The 16,236-nt window shown below is 46.2% G+C and overlaps 1 protein-coding gene across 1 annotated transcript in view; it reads right to left on the reverse strand.

Moving 5' to 3' along the window:
* LOC133344793 (ras-related protein M-Ras-like) overlaps nt 1–11,514 on the reverse strand; it is a 33,141-nt gene extending 21,627 nt beyond the window's left edge. Inside the window, exons 1-3 of the mRNA XM_061554968.1 lie at nt 11,317–11,514; nt 6,922–7,032; nt 274–365 (exon numbers count right to left, since the gene is read on the reverse strand). Of these exons, the coding sequence (XP_061410952.1) occupies nt 274–318 (45 nt within the window). The 5' untranslated portion in view covers nt 319–365; nt 6,922–7,032; nt 11,317–11,514. The remainder of the gene's footprint in view (nt 1–273; nt 366–6,921; nt 7,033–11,316) is intronic.
* Between the last annotated feature and the right edge of the window lie 4,722 nt (nt 11,515–16,236).

Genomic DNA, 16,236 nt, shown 5'->3' on the forward strand with positions numbered 1-16,236 from the left:
ATGGTTCAATATTAATGAAAATATGACGAAAGAATCTCCAGCACCATCTAATTCTAATAATTTGCCGTGGTGTACTGCACATCACACCAACCTATCCCCTTCACTCCACTATATGAATCCACACTAACACTCGCACATCTTGCCGGATGTTTCTTAGAATCAAGTCACGCTTTGCAATATCAATGCCTGCAATTGTTCACGTTACTTATTGTGACCATTTGAGAGTAAAAAAAAAAAGTTCAACAAATGCAAACGAATGAAAAGCGAGCTCACCTTGTAGGTGGGCAGGTTTTCATTGGGCATCCCCCCTGTAGCCATGCCACTCTCCTCCTTAGGCACGGCCAGGGAGCGGATACACGGGAAGCCTTCATGGAACAGAGAACATGAGTGGTGGGGCAAAAGGTAAGACGGGGAGGGCAAAGCAAGGTACCGTCTGTTACCCCACGTCTCAAAGCCTTTCCAGACGTTTAGGGTTGGGATAGTCTATTAAAATGGAATTAGCCTGAGTACCTGGAGATAACCTACCACGCGTACAGGAGGTAATACTCAAAGCTCCCCACATTGAGCCAAGAGGGATTCAGCTCATGAAATAAAAAAGCAAATTACGAATTAATAGTACCTTTGAATTATACAGGAAAGCCTCACTGAGTTTTAAATAATATTTCAGGAGCATCCTACATTAGGATAGTTCAATATCATGAATGACTGTTTGGTATGGGAAAATACAACAAGTACCTGGACAAAGCCCACGTGTACCAGTGAATAACATTTTATAGTCCGCAACAGATAGTTTTAACAGCCCATTTGCTGTACTTCCATCCCCTAGCCACCGTGAAACGCGTTTGGAAGTATCACAAATTTACTCGTGATCCACTAACCCTTGCCTCCAAATGTGGCGGACCTCAGGTATGCACAACACCGCGCCCCAGCTTGCGGCAAACAACAGGCCAAATAACCAGGCGCGATAAAATCAACAAAGAAAGTTCTTAACATATACGCTGCACCCAGAGGAGACGTTCAAGCCCTGGGGGAGGTGAACTCCTCCCTTGGCAAATGAGCAATGCTTTTCACTCGGGCGGCTCCGACGACGGAGCCTGGGAGTGCGGCGCCGTTCGGGCTCGCACAAAAATGTCCAGGTGCACGTTAATTCGTCATGATTGAGGCACGCATGTAATGGCAGACGCCTTGTCCTAGGCAGACACAGGATGGGGGCGCAGTATTGCGGGAACTGATAAAACAAGCATGGGCAGACGAGATGCGTGTAAGGTCACAAAGAATGGGATGAGTCCACCGCCATCCTCACTGGCAGAGAGTAAAATATCAGTGCCCTCCATGCAGGATTTTTCCCCAACGGCACTTGCCAACCCTAATTAGGATAAAGTCCTAATTAGGGTTGGATAAAGTCTGGCAAATTTTTTTGTCCATTAAATATTTACATATTTGATACACGGTAATTAGCCCCAAAAATATTTAACTAGAGCCCTTTTTCAATCTACTTCCGTTGGTTCATGGGGGTTGTTTGACCATATTTCCCAATGTTGGTCAGTGCGGGTAGTAAGGGGGGGGGGGAGGGTAGGGGTAAAGACGTGGTAGGGAATCAAATCAGTGAATTACTATGAAGACGCGCGTATCTACTAAGCTTTTTGATAGTGAGGAATAGTTGAAACAAATAAACAGATATAAGAAACATCAGTTTCGCATTGAATCCAATTCCAGAGCTATTTAATGTTCGATACCACACACAACACTGTACTATAGGAGTGTTACCGTTAAAATACAGTGCAAAACGCTTAATTCCCCCATGATTGATATTGCCATATACCCCCAGTGACGTCACAAGAAAATTAGGTCTAGGTATGCAACCTTGCTGGTTCCACACCTTTCATTATGCAACGCCCTTTTCAACAGAGACGTTGGAAAGACCTGATAGCATCACGTTTACCCCAGCACGGCGAGCAGTTTATGTAACCAGGATACTGTAATGTTGGTGCGTACTGGGGTTAACCTTCAGGGCCCCACGGGCAGAGGACAGATTGATCTGTCCTTGCATTTACAGCTTTCCCTACGTCAGATGTGTGAGGCAGAGCTCATTGACGAGACGATGGGAGTGTGTTACGGTCAAATTGACATAGCAGTTCACGGATTTTTATTTTTTTAAATCGTGGTTTCTGAGCACAGGGCCAAAGGCCCAAAAATGACAAGCGGTCAGCAACAAACAGTACTATTGAAGGTAAACTAGATAAAAGTTCATATATTACTGTACTTGGATTGAGCAAGGTTAAAATAACTTTGGGAAATAGATAATGGGAGGGAGTTCCAAAGTTGGGCAGTGTGAGGAAAGAAACAGAAGAAATAGTATAGGGACCATGTAGATTCAAGAGTGGGTGAGCTAGGGTCTCAACGCCAGTGTCCCATGACACTTGAATTTACAGTGTTCTAAAGTCTGCTGTAATTAATGCAAGTTCCATGCAAAGCTGTAAATCAATCAATCCATCACATTAGTCCCATCTGACCTTTGCTCTCTGCAGTACTGTCAGAGTGAAAGACAGCCAGGGATGAGTGGATTAAACCAGTGCTGGGCGTGATGCATGAACATATTCAGTCAATTCCGAGATGCATCACAGTAATATTTTTCCCAACCCCCATGTTTATTAATTTCCAACAAATATTTTAAATGCGCCACCCAAGGTTTCCAAATGTGTACACAAAAAATGCATTCAAGCAGGTGCGCTCCCAGCTTTGAATACTGACTGCAGCTCAGCTATGCAGGTCATAACTCTCCATATATATGACTCGCATGATATTATGAAATGCAGCTATTACATGGGTCGGGTTGTCAACACTGTCCGGCCAAAATTGCTCTTAAAATCTGAAAATGCTTGCCATTTCAACTCCTATCCTCCTTGACTTACCTTAAAGGAAGATACAAACCAAAAAAGTATTGCTCTTCATCTATAGATAAACATTTCGCTTGTGTGTGTGTCACGGGGTTGTCCAACACAAATATGAATCTTCATTCATGTAAACAAATACTTTAAAGTTAAGGTCATGCAAACCATTACTGTACTCGACGGACATAACTGCATTGGCGCTGTATTTAAATATATGTCAATAACATCATAGCTTTAAACGCATATCAGTCAGCCTTGGCAATTTATCTACAAATATTATTTTGTGTTGCATTTTCCCTTAAAACCGTCCATGAGTTTTGACGAGTGTTGAATTTAACCGGGAAATCCGAATACAACGTAAATTTGAGATCGCCAAGTGGCTCAGAGGTCAGAACGCTGAGGTGAGAACAGAGATCCTGACTTTGAATATGAGCAGTGGCCTGACATTAATCCGAGGTCCCAGGTGCAGTGGGTTGATGGTTGTATTGCTCTGTGAGAGTTACGAATGGACTATTTTTATTAATTTGAATTTAATATTTTACCTACGTGACTTTACCGAAAGAACTAAGAGTACGGAGAGCACAATTGGGATATAGCTGGGGAAAATACCAGAATAGATATTTTGTTGGCAACACCTTGTGTCAAAGTTAATACAAAATTGGCTGGATCATTTAGGCAATATGGAGGACTAGAATTAATGGACAATATTGCATACTGAACTTCAATGGGCCTGTCCTCATAAATAAAGCAGTAGCTCTATCTATCTGAAATATAATACCACAATGTAACAGTAGCCACTTGTATCTTTCCATATGGTGGTCCATCCTTTTCCTATTTTGTACAGTTATACATTACACTGCCATTATATCTAAATTGCGGGGCGACTGAATACATACTTCCAGATATCACACATGCCACCCTATCCTTCATATCAGCATCTGGGTGCAATATAAATGTGACGCATAGCCACCAAATTAGACCATCGTGTTACGGTATGAAGCAGTGGTAAGGCGTGCTCTTCCTTCTGGCACAAAACAGCCAATAATGTGGACTAGTGGTTGGTGACATTGTAATAAGAGCTGCTTTTCAGAAGAGACTTTAAACGCGGGTCCTTCCCACTCAGTCAAAATTGTGTGGATCCCATGGTGCTTTTTGGCAAAACCCAAGGGTGTTGACCCCAGTGCCCTGGCTAAAACCTCACTCCAGGTCAATGACATCTCAGACACGCAAACAAATCATCCCTGTGAATCCCCCAGGAGAGTCAAGACTTAATTTAGCTTTAAATGGGCTTTGTACATCTCAGTAACATGACGCATGCTGTTGAGTGCATTTTTTGCATCCTCCAAGCAAAATAACGTTTAATATACACAATTGGCACGGTGTTGAGATTCAATATATCTTACATAGATGCAACCAGGGAGAATGTAGCTATGTAGGAACAGTTTTAATTTTATTATATATGATGTATTTTATTTTTAAATTGAAATCTATATTTTAATTTTAGACTATGGTGCTGACAGACAATGGCATATACCCAAGAATGATGTCATCGGGATGTTTAAAGTCCACTTAGAGGCAGATGGTGTGCTTTTGTAATTCCCCACAGAAATGACCAGGCATATAGAGAAGTCACACCATTGACTGACTGCTTACTGGCATAGCGATGAATGTTATACTGGGGTAGTTCAACTTATTCGGCAACCGCACGGTAAAATGTTTCATTATCAAGGAAGGTGGACAAATTATGTAAATCTGAATTAGTCCGAAAAACTACGATCAAATAAAAATCTACTTCATGCCAATGCTAATGATGTTTAAAGTCTCTCAAAGGTACAACCGAAATCATGGAACAGCCCACTTAGTACTGACACGCCTTTTTGCGTCATCTGGTCCAGCACCAATGGAGACTAGGCTCTAGGAAAAGCTGTCTCGGGTGTGGACCAATCAACTTTGGCGTCATCTGGTCCAACACCATGTGAGACTAGGCTCTAAGAAAAGCTGTCTCGGGTGTGGACCAATCAACTTCAAGGACAGTGCATATCATTATCAGAGTTGTTTCTTTTTGTTTGCATTTTGACTGCTTGTGTTGTGGTTATTGCAAACATGATCCCTTGTATAAAGGTGTCAGTTTTTGTACCAGATAAAAGGGTAAAAACCTATTACTGCATCACTGCAGAATTAACCCTAATTATTCAACGGGCAAACGCCAGGGTGACTGTCTCCGTCGTATGGGCTCCTACGTTGTTGCAGAGCCACACTCATTACACACAAACGATGTAAATGCACAATGGTGGAGTTAACAGGAATGACGGTGCACACATGTGCACGATACAAGCCAACACTGCTGGCGGAAGCGACACAACTTGCACAGGGCGTTGCTTTACGGATGGACATAAATTTAATCACATGGGCACGAATGGTTGTAAATATGCACTGGCACTGTTGCTACATTACAGGGAACACACATAAGACGCAAGAATAATCACGCATACCATTTGTTAAAAAGCCATAATGGCCACAATAACAAGTCCAAAGGGATGCAACACAATTAAGTACAGTACAAAAACAGATACTGTTTGCTCACGTGCACACATACAGAATTGTACACATCTTCCACCTACACGCCTACCTCTCATACCCCTTTCATTGGACTCTACTCAATTTCAAGCACGCTCAGCTCCAGCAAACAAGGAATTCTTTCAAAGCGCCCAGTTAACATTCTCACAATGTATGTTGAACTTCTTTCACACCGCACGTAGCCCACTGGACAATGGGATATCACTAATCGAACAAAAGGATATCACTCATTCTCCTCCGCTGTCCCCATCATCTGGAATTCCCTTACCCCCAGCCCTCCGTCCTGCCTCCGTTCAAGTCCAGACTCAAGACAATACTGTTAATCATCTGCTAATGCCTGACTCTTTCTTTCTAAATAAAATAAAAATGCCCACTATTTATCTCGAGATTTTGTCACATTTAGATGTTATATTACGAATCCACATTGTAAATTGTAATATTTAGGTATACACATCACATTATCAATTCCCTTTGATATGCGGACATGATACTATGGTGAAAAGTGAGCCCTCCACGGGGAGCTTTCGGCAAAAATAAATCAACTCGGCGTGCATGAAATCCTTGTATAGGTCTCAATGCAAATAACACTGTGTTTAAATGTAAATTCTCTCTATATATAGAGGCAATGCATTGCATGATATTTATGCGTGCTCTGCATTATTTATCAAACCCACACGAGGCTTTTAGAGACATGCTATTGCAAACACTTTACACACATATTGAATCATCATGTGCATTATATGGCCAGCACAAGCCTATTACAGCCACAATTTGCATGCATTCACTCTACATGTGATGTGAATGTGTAAGCTCTAGATTGAATGCTGTGTTAATGTACTGCCCCATGCCCCATGCAAGTACATTAACGGTTGTGCTGTATAAATTTCGATTTAAAGCTTTCGTGACTGCAGGGATTCATCTTCTTGGTTCTTTCGGTAAAGTCACGTGACATTACCGAAAGAACCAAGAAGGTTGTGCTGTACTTATATGTTCCGACGTCTATTGCTCCCCACCGTTACAAACCCAACACTAACTAGCGTGCTGAAGTGTGGTCATAACAAAAACACAGCATCATTTGTTCAATGTTAATGAACGTATGCACTCCTAAGAAGGACGTAGGGCCTGGTGGGTTTTGTAAAATATACTTTTATTTACTATATAGAGAAACAAAAATTCGAAGAAGATATTGTCTGCTTAACTATTTTGCCGATGATTATTTCGTGAAATATGGTCGTTCAAATAAATAACCCACCCAAACGCGCACAGCATGAAAAAGGGCCTTGATCTAGCAGTGTATTGAGAAAAATAGCTTGAATATGTACATACAATACCTTAAACAGCCAACAAACCACGTGCGTATTTCGATAGGTGCATTGTGTGAACACGTAATCTTTATAAGCAATTCATGTCAAATCCTTGCATATGGTACACGTGCATTGTAAAACTCACTCACCTTGCGTACCTTGGAATCACCGCTGTGCTGGTGTCACCAGGTGCATCATCCCTGTGTCGGAAGAGCTGTAATCACGAGCTGTCCCTGTGGCTTTCACACGTGGTATATGTACTGTGTGTGTATGTACGTGTGTGTGTGTGTGTACAACGTGCAATAGAAAACAACGGGGCAACATCAGCTGAGCAAATGTCATAGCACGTGAGAGTGCAATTTGAATGTTGGCTTTTACAGAACTATGTGTAATATTCCAATGTAATTGGTGGTATGCGTAAAGCGTTGCTGTTGTGGGATTTGTTTGCTGGCCAGTGTGGTGTGATTTCTCTTGTATGTGATGAGATTGATTGTGTATTATGTGATTTCTGGGGTGTGTGATGTGATCTCTGGTGTAACATTGTGATTGCTGGTGTGTGCGTGATGTAATTTGTGGTCTGGGTGATGTGATTGCTGGTGTATGATTTACAATACAGTACTGTACTACAATGTAATTGCTGAGTTGTTATGTAATTAATGTTGCATGTGATCTGAATTCTGGTGTGTGATGCGATTTGCTGGTGTGTGATTTCTGTTGTGAGATGTGATTTATGTTGTGTGTTGTGATTGCTGGTGTGATTAACGGTGTGTGTGTGTGTGGTGGTACAATTGCTCTTGTTTTGTGTACAATGTTACAATTGTGGATCTGTGATGTGAATTGCAGTCCGAGGTTAATGCTGTTTCTGCTGTGAATATTCGCGTATGGTGCAAGCGTTGGGGTATTGCTATGCGTATGACGACGTGGATCCTGGGGTGTCATGTACTGATGGCCGTATCTTGTATAGTTGTAGGTGAATGCTGGCAAATCTTGCACAGTTAGGTAACGTGAATGGTGGGTATGGTGTAACTGATGTTGTTGCTGGTGTGCTCTGTCCATTGCTAGTGTGTACTGTCAACACTGAGGTGCTTAAAAGAGTGGCAGCGCCAGTGTGCTGTCTTACAAACTATTAAACGAAACTAGACATTTTTTAATCAGGGAAGGCCCACTGAGCAATTTAGCTTCTTTTCAGAAGCGATCTGGCCACAAATGACAGCTCAACGAAGTGGCTTATCACGTGGAAATGTATAGCAGCCAAATACTCTGAACGCGTATTTTAAAATGTGGAGGGAAAAATCCACGCGACCACGAGGTGAGAGACACGCAAACTCCAAATACAGCAGCAGGCGTCAGGGTAGGGATCGAACCCACGACCTCCTGCATACCAGGCGAGGTAGTTAACATCTCATAGCCACCGTAATGATGATGATGAGAGAGACACACAAACTCCAAATACACAGCAGCAGGCGTCAGGTTAGGGATCGAACCCACGACCTCCTGCATATCAGGCGAGGTAGTTAACATCTCCTAGCCACCGCCAATACACTGTGACACAATGTGAGTGGGGTGTGATGCCACGACTATTGCCAACCCTGGTGTGTTGATGTCTTCAGTACCACACTACACAATGTCAGTGGGGTGTGATGCCACCACTATTGTCATCGTTGGTGTGTTGATGTCTTCAGTAGCACACTACACAATGTGAGTGGGGTGTGATGCCACCACTATTGTCAACCCTGGTGTGTTGATGTCTTCAGTACCACACTACACAATGTGAGTGGGGTGTGATGACACCACTATTGTCAACCCTGGTGTGTTGATGTCTTCAGTACCACACTATACAATGTCAGTGGGGTGTGATGCCACCACTATTGTCAACTCTGGAGTGTTGATGTCTTCAGTACCACACCACACAATGTGAGTGGGGTGTGATGTCACCACTATTGTCAACCCTGGTGTGTTGATGTCTTCAGTACCACACTACACAATGTGAGTGGGGTGTGATGCCACCACTATTGTAAACCCTGGTGTATTGATGTCTTCAGTACCACACCACACAATGTGAGTGGGGTGTGATGCCACCACTATTGTCAACCCTGGTGTGTGATGTATTCGGTACCACACTACACAATGTGAGTGCGGTGTGATGCCACGACTATTGCCAACCCTGGTGTGTTGATGTCTTCAGTACCACAAGACACAATGTGAGTGGGGTGTGATGCCACCACTATTGTCAACCCTGGTGTGTTGAGGTCTTCAGTACCACACTACACAATGTGAGTGGGGTGTTATGCCACCACTATTGTCAACCCTGGTGTGTTGATGTCTTCAGTACCACACCACATAATGTGAGTGGGGTGTGATGCCACGACTATTGCCAACCCTGGTGTGTTGATGTCTTCAGTAGCACACTACACAATGTGAGTGGGGTGTGATGCTACCACTATTGTCAACCCTGGTGTGTTGAGGTCTTCAGTACCACAAGACACAATGTGAGTGGGGTGTGATGCCACCACTATTGTCAACCCTGGTGTGTTGATGTCTTCAGTACCACAAGACACAATGTGAGTGGGGTGTGATGCCACCACTATTGTCAACCCTGGTGTGTTGATGTTTTCAGTACCACACTACACAATGTGAGTGGGGTGTGATGCCACGACTATTGCCAACCCTGGTGTGTTGAGGTCTTCAGCACCACAAGACACAATGTGAGTGGGGTGTGATGTCACCACTATTGTCAACCCTGGTGTGTTGATGTCTTCAGTACCACACCACACAATGTGAGTGAGGTGTGATGCCACCACTATTGTCAACCCTGGTGTGTTGAGGTCTTCAGTACCACACTACACAATGTGAGTGGGGGGTGATGCCACCACTATTGCCAACCCTGGTGTGTTGATGTCTTCAGTAGCACACTACACAATGTGAGTGGGGTGTGATGCTACCACTATTGTCAACCCTGGTGTGTTGAGGTCTTCAGTACCACAAGACACAATGTGAGTGGGGTGTGATGCCACCACTATTGTCAACCCTGGTGTGTTGATGTCTTCAGTACCACAAGACACAATGTGAGTGGGGTGTGATGCCACCACTATTGTCAACCCTGGTGTGTTGATGTTTTCAGTACCACACTACACAATGTGAGTGGGGTGTGATGCCACGACTATTGCCAACCCTGGTGTGTTGAGGTCTTCAGCACCACAAGACACAATGTGAGTGGGGTGTGATGTCACCACTATTGTCAACCCTGGTGTGTTGATGTCTTCAGTACCACACCACACAATGTGAGTGGGGTGTGATGCCACCACTATTGTCAACCCTGGTGTGTTGAGGTCTTCAGTACCACACTACACAATGTGAGTGGGGGGTGATGCCACCACTATTGTCAACCCTGGTGTGTTGATGTCTTCAGTACCACACTACACAATGTGAGTGGGGTGTGATGCCACCACTATTGTCAACCCTGGTGTGTTGATGTCTTCAGTACCACACCACACAATGTGAGTGGGGTGTGATGCCACGACTATTGCCAACCCTGGTGTGTTGATGTCTTCAGTACCACAAGACACAATGTGAGTGGGGTGTGATGCCACGACTATTGTCAACCCTGGTGTGTTGAGGTCTTCAGTACCACACTACACAATGTGTGTGCGGTGTGATGTCACCACTATTGTCAACCCTGGTGTGTTGAGGTCTTCAGTACCACACAACACAATGTGAGTGGGGGGTGATGCCACCACTATTGTCAACCCTGGTGTGTTGATGTCTTCAGTACCACACCACACAATGTGAGTGGGGTGTGATGCCACCGCTATTGTCAACCCTGGTGTGTTGATGTCTTCAGTACCACACTACACAATGTGAGTGGGGTGTGATGCCACGACTATTGTCAACCCTGGTGTGTTGAGGTTTTCAGTACCACAAGACACAATGTGAGTGGGGTGTGATGCCACCACTATTGTCAACCCTGGTGTGTTGAGGTCTTCAGTACCACAAGACACAATGTGAGTGGGGTGTGATGCCACCACTATTGTCAACCCTGGTGTGTTGATGTCTTCAGTGCCACACTACACAATGTGAGTGGGGTGTGATGCCACCACTATTGTCAACCCTGGTGTGTTGATGTCTTCAGTACCACACTACACAATGTGAGTGGGGTGTGATGCCACCACTATTGTCAACCCTGGTGTGTTGATGTCTTCAGTACCACGCCACACAATGTGAGTGGGGTGTGATGCCACCACTATTGTCAACCCTGGTGTGTTGATGTCTTCAGTACCACACTACACGATTTGAGTGGGGTGTGATGATACCACTATTGTCAACCCTGGTGTGTTGATGTCTTCAGTACCACACTACACAATGTGAGTGGGGTGTGATGACACTACTATTGTCAACCCTGGTGTGTTGATGTCTGCAGTACCGCACTACACAATGTCAGTGGGGTGTGATGCCACCACTATTGTCAACCCTGGTGTGTTGATGTCTTCGGTACCACACAACACAATGTGAGTGCGGTGTGTGCTGCGGTTTGATGTCACACTCACTGTTGTCAACGCCGGCGTGTTGACGTCTTCAGTGCTCCACGACAAACAATGCGAGTGACGGTGTGTGATGTCGCTTCTCTATTGTCAACGCTGTTGTGTGTCGCCGTCTTCAACGCAACATTAAACAATGTGAGTGGCCTGGGTGCGCTGTGATGGGAGGCTTGGTGGTGGTGGGTGGTAGTGGGTGGTGGTGGTGGGGGGGAGCAGTCACACCCTAGGACCATCCGGCTTCCGCGGGCGCAACCACTCTGCCGTGGAGACCGGGGGGAGGATTTGGAGTGAGTAGGAAGGAGGAGGAGGTGGTGGTGGGGAGAAGGAGGTGGTGGGGAGGTGGTGGGTGGAAGATGTGGTGGGGGGGAGGTGGTGGTGGTGGGGAGGAGGAGGTGGTGGTGGGGAGGAGGTGGTGGTGGGGAGGTGGTGGGTGGAAGATGTGGTGGGGGGGAGGTGGTGGTGGTGGGGAGGAGGAGGTGGTGGTGGTGGGGAGGAGGTGGTGGTGGGGAGGTGGTGATGGTAGGGAGGTGGTGGTGGGGAGGAGGTGGTGGGGAGGTGGTGGGTGGAAGATGTGGTGGGGGGGAGGTGGTGGTGGTGGGGAGGAGGAGGTGGTGGTGGGGAGGAGGTGGTGGTGGGGAGGTGGTGATGGTAGGGAGGTGGTGGTGGGGAGGAGGTGGTGGGGAGGTGGTTGTGGTGAGGTGGTGGTGGTGGGGAGGAGGAGGTGGTGGGGGGGAGGTGGTGGTGGTGGGGAGGTGGTGGGGAGGAGGAGGTGGTGGGGGGGGGAGGTGGTGGTGGTGGGGAGGAGGAGGTGGTGGGGGGAGGTGGTGGTGGTGGGGAGGAGGTGGTGGGGGGAGGAGGTGGTGGGGGGGGGGGGAGGAGGTGGTGGGGAGGAGGAGGTGGTGGGGGGAGGTGATGGGGGGAGGTGGTGGTGGTGGGGAGGAGGTGGTGGGGAGGAGGAGGTGGTGGGGGGGGAGGTGGTGGTGGTGGGGGGGAGGAGGTGGTGGTGGTGGGGAGGAGGAGGTGGTGGGGGCAGGTGGTGGGGAGGAGGTGGTGGGGGGGAGGTGGTGGGGAGGAGGTGGTGGTGGGGAGGAGGTGGTGGGGAAGGTGGTGGTGGGGAGGAGGTGGTGGGGAGGTGGTGGTGGTGGGGAGGAGGAGGTGGTGGGGGGGAGGTGGTGGAGGGGAGGAGGTGGTGGGGGGGAGGTGGTGGTGGTGGGGAGGAGGTGGTGGGGGGAGGTGTGGTGGTGGGAGGAGGTGGTGGGGGAGGAGGTGGTGGTGGGGAGGAGGTGGTGGTGGTGGGGAGGAGGTGGTGGGAGTGGTGTGGGGAGGAGGTGGTGTGGTGGGGAGGAGGTGGTGGTGTGGGGAGGTGGTGGTGGTGGTGAGGTGTGGGGAGGAGGTGGTGGTGGGGAGGAGGTGGTGGTGGGGAGGTGGTGGTGGTGTGGGGGAGGTGGTGGTGGTGGGGAGGAGGTGGTAGGGGGAGGAGGTGGTGGTGGGGAGGAGGTGGTGGTGTGGGAGAGTGGTGGTGGGAGGAGGTGGTGGTGGTGGGGAGGAGGTGGTGTGGGGGAGGTGGTGGTGGTGGGGAGGAGGTCGTGGGGAGGTGGTGGTGGGGGGGAGCAAAGGGAGTTGGTCAGTCACCTAATTGACTGAGTCATTTCATTGTCTCTCCTGTACGTGGGCCACACGCGCGCATGCCAATGGAATGATGTGGATTGTTTATCGTCGGCTGAGACTCTGTTCTCTTCAGAGACGCTCGAGGATAGATTCACAGTCCTTTGTCAATCCACTGCTGGATGAAGGCCTTCCCACGCCGTGTTGGTTGCGGCTGTTCTTTGACCATACTTCACCACGCTGGTCAGCGTGAGTTGGTGAAGTGAAGCGTGGGAGTGGGCAGAATCGGTTCAAGATATCACTGGCCACTGGTGTTGTTCGCCTTGGCTGGGAATTTAATTCAGTCAGAGGACAATATGGCAATTGATTCTGAGTTCGAGCCCGCTCCCTCCGCGAAGTGAATGATCAACCTCGCCGACCAAATTCTCCGAATCTCCGTGTCAAACGCAGTGACCCAACCACTGCGCCACCACTCCACCCAGTCAGTCACTATTGTCTCAGAGCCAAAAACATTGGCGGCGTCACACTACCACTGGGCTTCATGTGCTACGTGCAAACTTGTTATGTGCAAGTCTCTTGTGTGCAGCCGTTAACTTGGCATCATAGTCTTGTTGACTCACAGTAGCTTATTTTCGTAGAACTTGTTTTTACGGTTGTTGACTTGTCTATCCCCCAAACGAATTTATTTTATATTTCTGCTTACCAAGTGTGTTTTAAGTTAAAACAATCTGGCACCTGTTATTTATTATGTAACGTATGGTACATTAACTTAAAGGTTCTGCTAAATGTCCTCCAGAAGAACGTTTATTTGATGGAACGTGGCAGTATCATTTTACTATCAAACCCATTGGTGAAGACCTTTCCACTGCTGGATAGGGTGATAGGACTGACTTGAATTACACGCCCATTGACTTCTTATCACACACAATTTGTTCACAAATGTCAATGGGAACAGAATAAAGGAAAATATCAAGGCCAACAAACTACATTATAAAGCCGGTTTAAGCTAAGGTTTTTAGGACCTGGGAAACACAAATTAATACATATCAATTACTATTATGCCCAACCTCAGATTATGACAATTAATTTGACTGAAATGACAATTGATGCAGAAATTAATACGTAAATACGGACCGGAAATTAGTAGCTATCTCAGATTTGCTGATGACTATAAGTCATTGTAACTACGAATTGAAATAAACTACATGATTTGAGAACTGGTCGGAGAAACTGCAAGCTAAATATTAGCATAACAAACGTTATGTACAATCTAAATAATTGACCATATTCAATAGGAGTATCTATACGTATGCAAAAATCCATCCCACATTTGCTGGAGACAATACTCTTTATTTTGTTTGACTGGGATATGATCCTTTTGTTACTTACCATGCCAATATTTGTACGAGAAGTTCAAATGTGCATAACGGTCGCTTTTAAGCCACCGTAGACCATGACTTAACCACAATTGGGTATAGAATTAATAGTAGGCACATCAACTCCACAATGGCATGATTATAATACAATCATTCGTCGATCCACTTCTGCACGAAGCTCCCCCCCTCGGATGGGGGTTGCTTGACCATACTTCCAACACCCTGGTCAGTGTAGGTTGGTGGAGGGATGTGGTGGCCAAGGACGGTTTAAATATGATGTACCACTGATATTATCCGTAATTCGGGCTACCAATTGGACTCAGGGAACCTGGTTCAGAGTGAAGTTCGTGAACCACTGCACCACCCATCTCCCTTCCCTGCATCACTTTCAAATAACCTGAACGGTTGCTTCAGGGTTTCCCGAAAGCAAAATTATTTTAGTTCCTCTCTTTGTAGATTGAAAACTCATTTCTTTCAAATAGATTTTTGAGTCTCTGATGAGCATGGTTGGCTACTGTACGGTGCGAAAGAAGTTCAACATACTTATATAACACGGATCTAATCTTCGTCTATTTCCCTTCCTCATCGTTATTGGGATACCTTTTAAAGGTACTTTCTTATACTTCAAAATACTGTCGCATCGAATTCCACGTTAATCTGCCAACAGATTATTGGACAATATATAATTCATGTAAACCGCATTCCATTAAATCTACGGTGTGTAGGTGCTGAGTGGATTTTTATTGTTGCATCGCAAGATCGTGTGAAGGGGTGGCGGCGACTTCGGAGGCGTTCATCCAGCAGCAGATTGACCATGAATTATTATGATAAAGACTGATTTGTAATGAAGTTGCGAATCAAAGTTTCCAAAATTCGTCAGTCTAGTACGCATCCGAGATCCGCGTAACCAACTTTATACGAATCCAGGCTGGTTCCGATTGGCTTCGAGCATTTTTATTTCATCAGATAATCTCCGAATTCCATGAGACGTCGAGGTATTTGGGCAACCTTCATTAGCTGTCCACTGCAAACGAATTACAGAAGTACTGTAGTACAGGGTGTTTGAAAAAGATGGACCCAATTTCAAAGCAGTATATTTCACAATGGCAACATGTTACAATTACACAAAAAGTTACAAACGGTTTAATGAGTTAGCAAGTTTTACTAACCATTTTATAAATGGTCTATGTGCCGTCCACCTGCTGTATGGACAACAGCGAGACGATAGTTGAATTCGTCCTAAACGTTTCTCAAAGTGTCTTCTTCCATATTCTTAGGTGTTTTCGGTAAAGTCACGTAGGTAAAACATCAAAATTAATAAAATAATAAAATAAAATAAAGATCACGACGTTTCGGAGGCAACACAAGTCTCCGTCATCAGGTGGGACAGTCACAGCCAGATTAGCTGCATCAAGTGAGGCAATGATTCAAGATGTAATCCCTTAAAAGCGAGTTGAGGGGGGAGGAGAGGGGGGGGGCTCATCAGAATGTGGTAGCCAATGAATGGAAAGTATCGGGAGAGAGGGGCCAAAAAAGGGTGAAGTCACCGCTGCCGTGATTCTGTTTTTGGGGTAATCCAGATTAGTCGCTCATGGCGGCACAAAAACACGGTCTTTGACGTCTCCCCACAAGAAAAAGTCGCAGGGTGTGGTGGATGTCTGTGGATCTTGGGGGCCAAGAGTGTAGCGCCAAGTCTTGGGGTCCCGTGCGACCTATCCAACGTTGAGGCAGTGTGTCTTGCGAATGACTGAGGCTAGGGGCTGGTTGTGCGCTGGGAGAGGCATTTAGCGGTAATCATTTGAAACTCTATGCCCCGCCCTTTCAAGTGGTAAGAGTTTCATTCATGGGCGGTTCGTGGTTGCAGAGATATAGTGATTTCAAATCGGGTCCATCATTTTAAACACCTTGTATGTTTGACAACACTTTACTGTAACTGGTGTCCATACTC

The sequence above is a fragment of the Lethenteron reissneri genome, chromosome 20 (assembly GCF_015708825.2).
Source record: "Lethenteron reissneri isolate LAM-NWPU_2019-01 chromosome 20, ASM1570882v1, whole genome shotgun sequence".
NCBI classification, from domain to species: Eukaryota; Metazoa; Chordata; class Hyperoartia; order Petromyzontiformes; family Petromyzontidae; genus Lethenteron; species Lethenteron reissneri.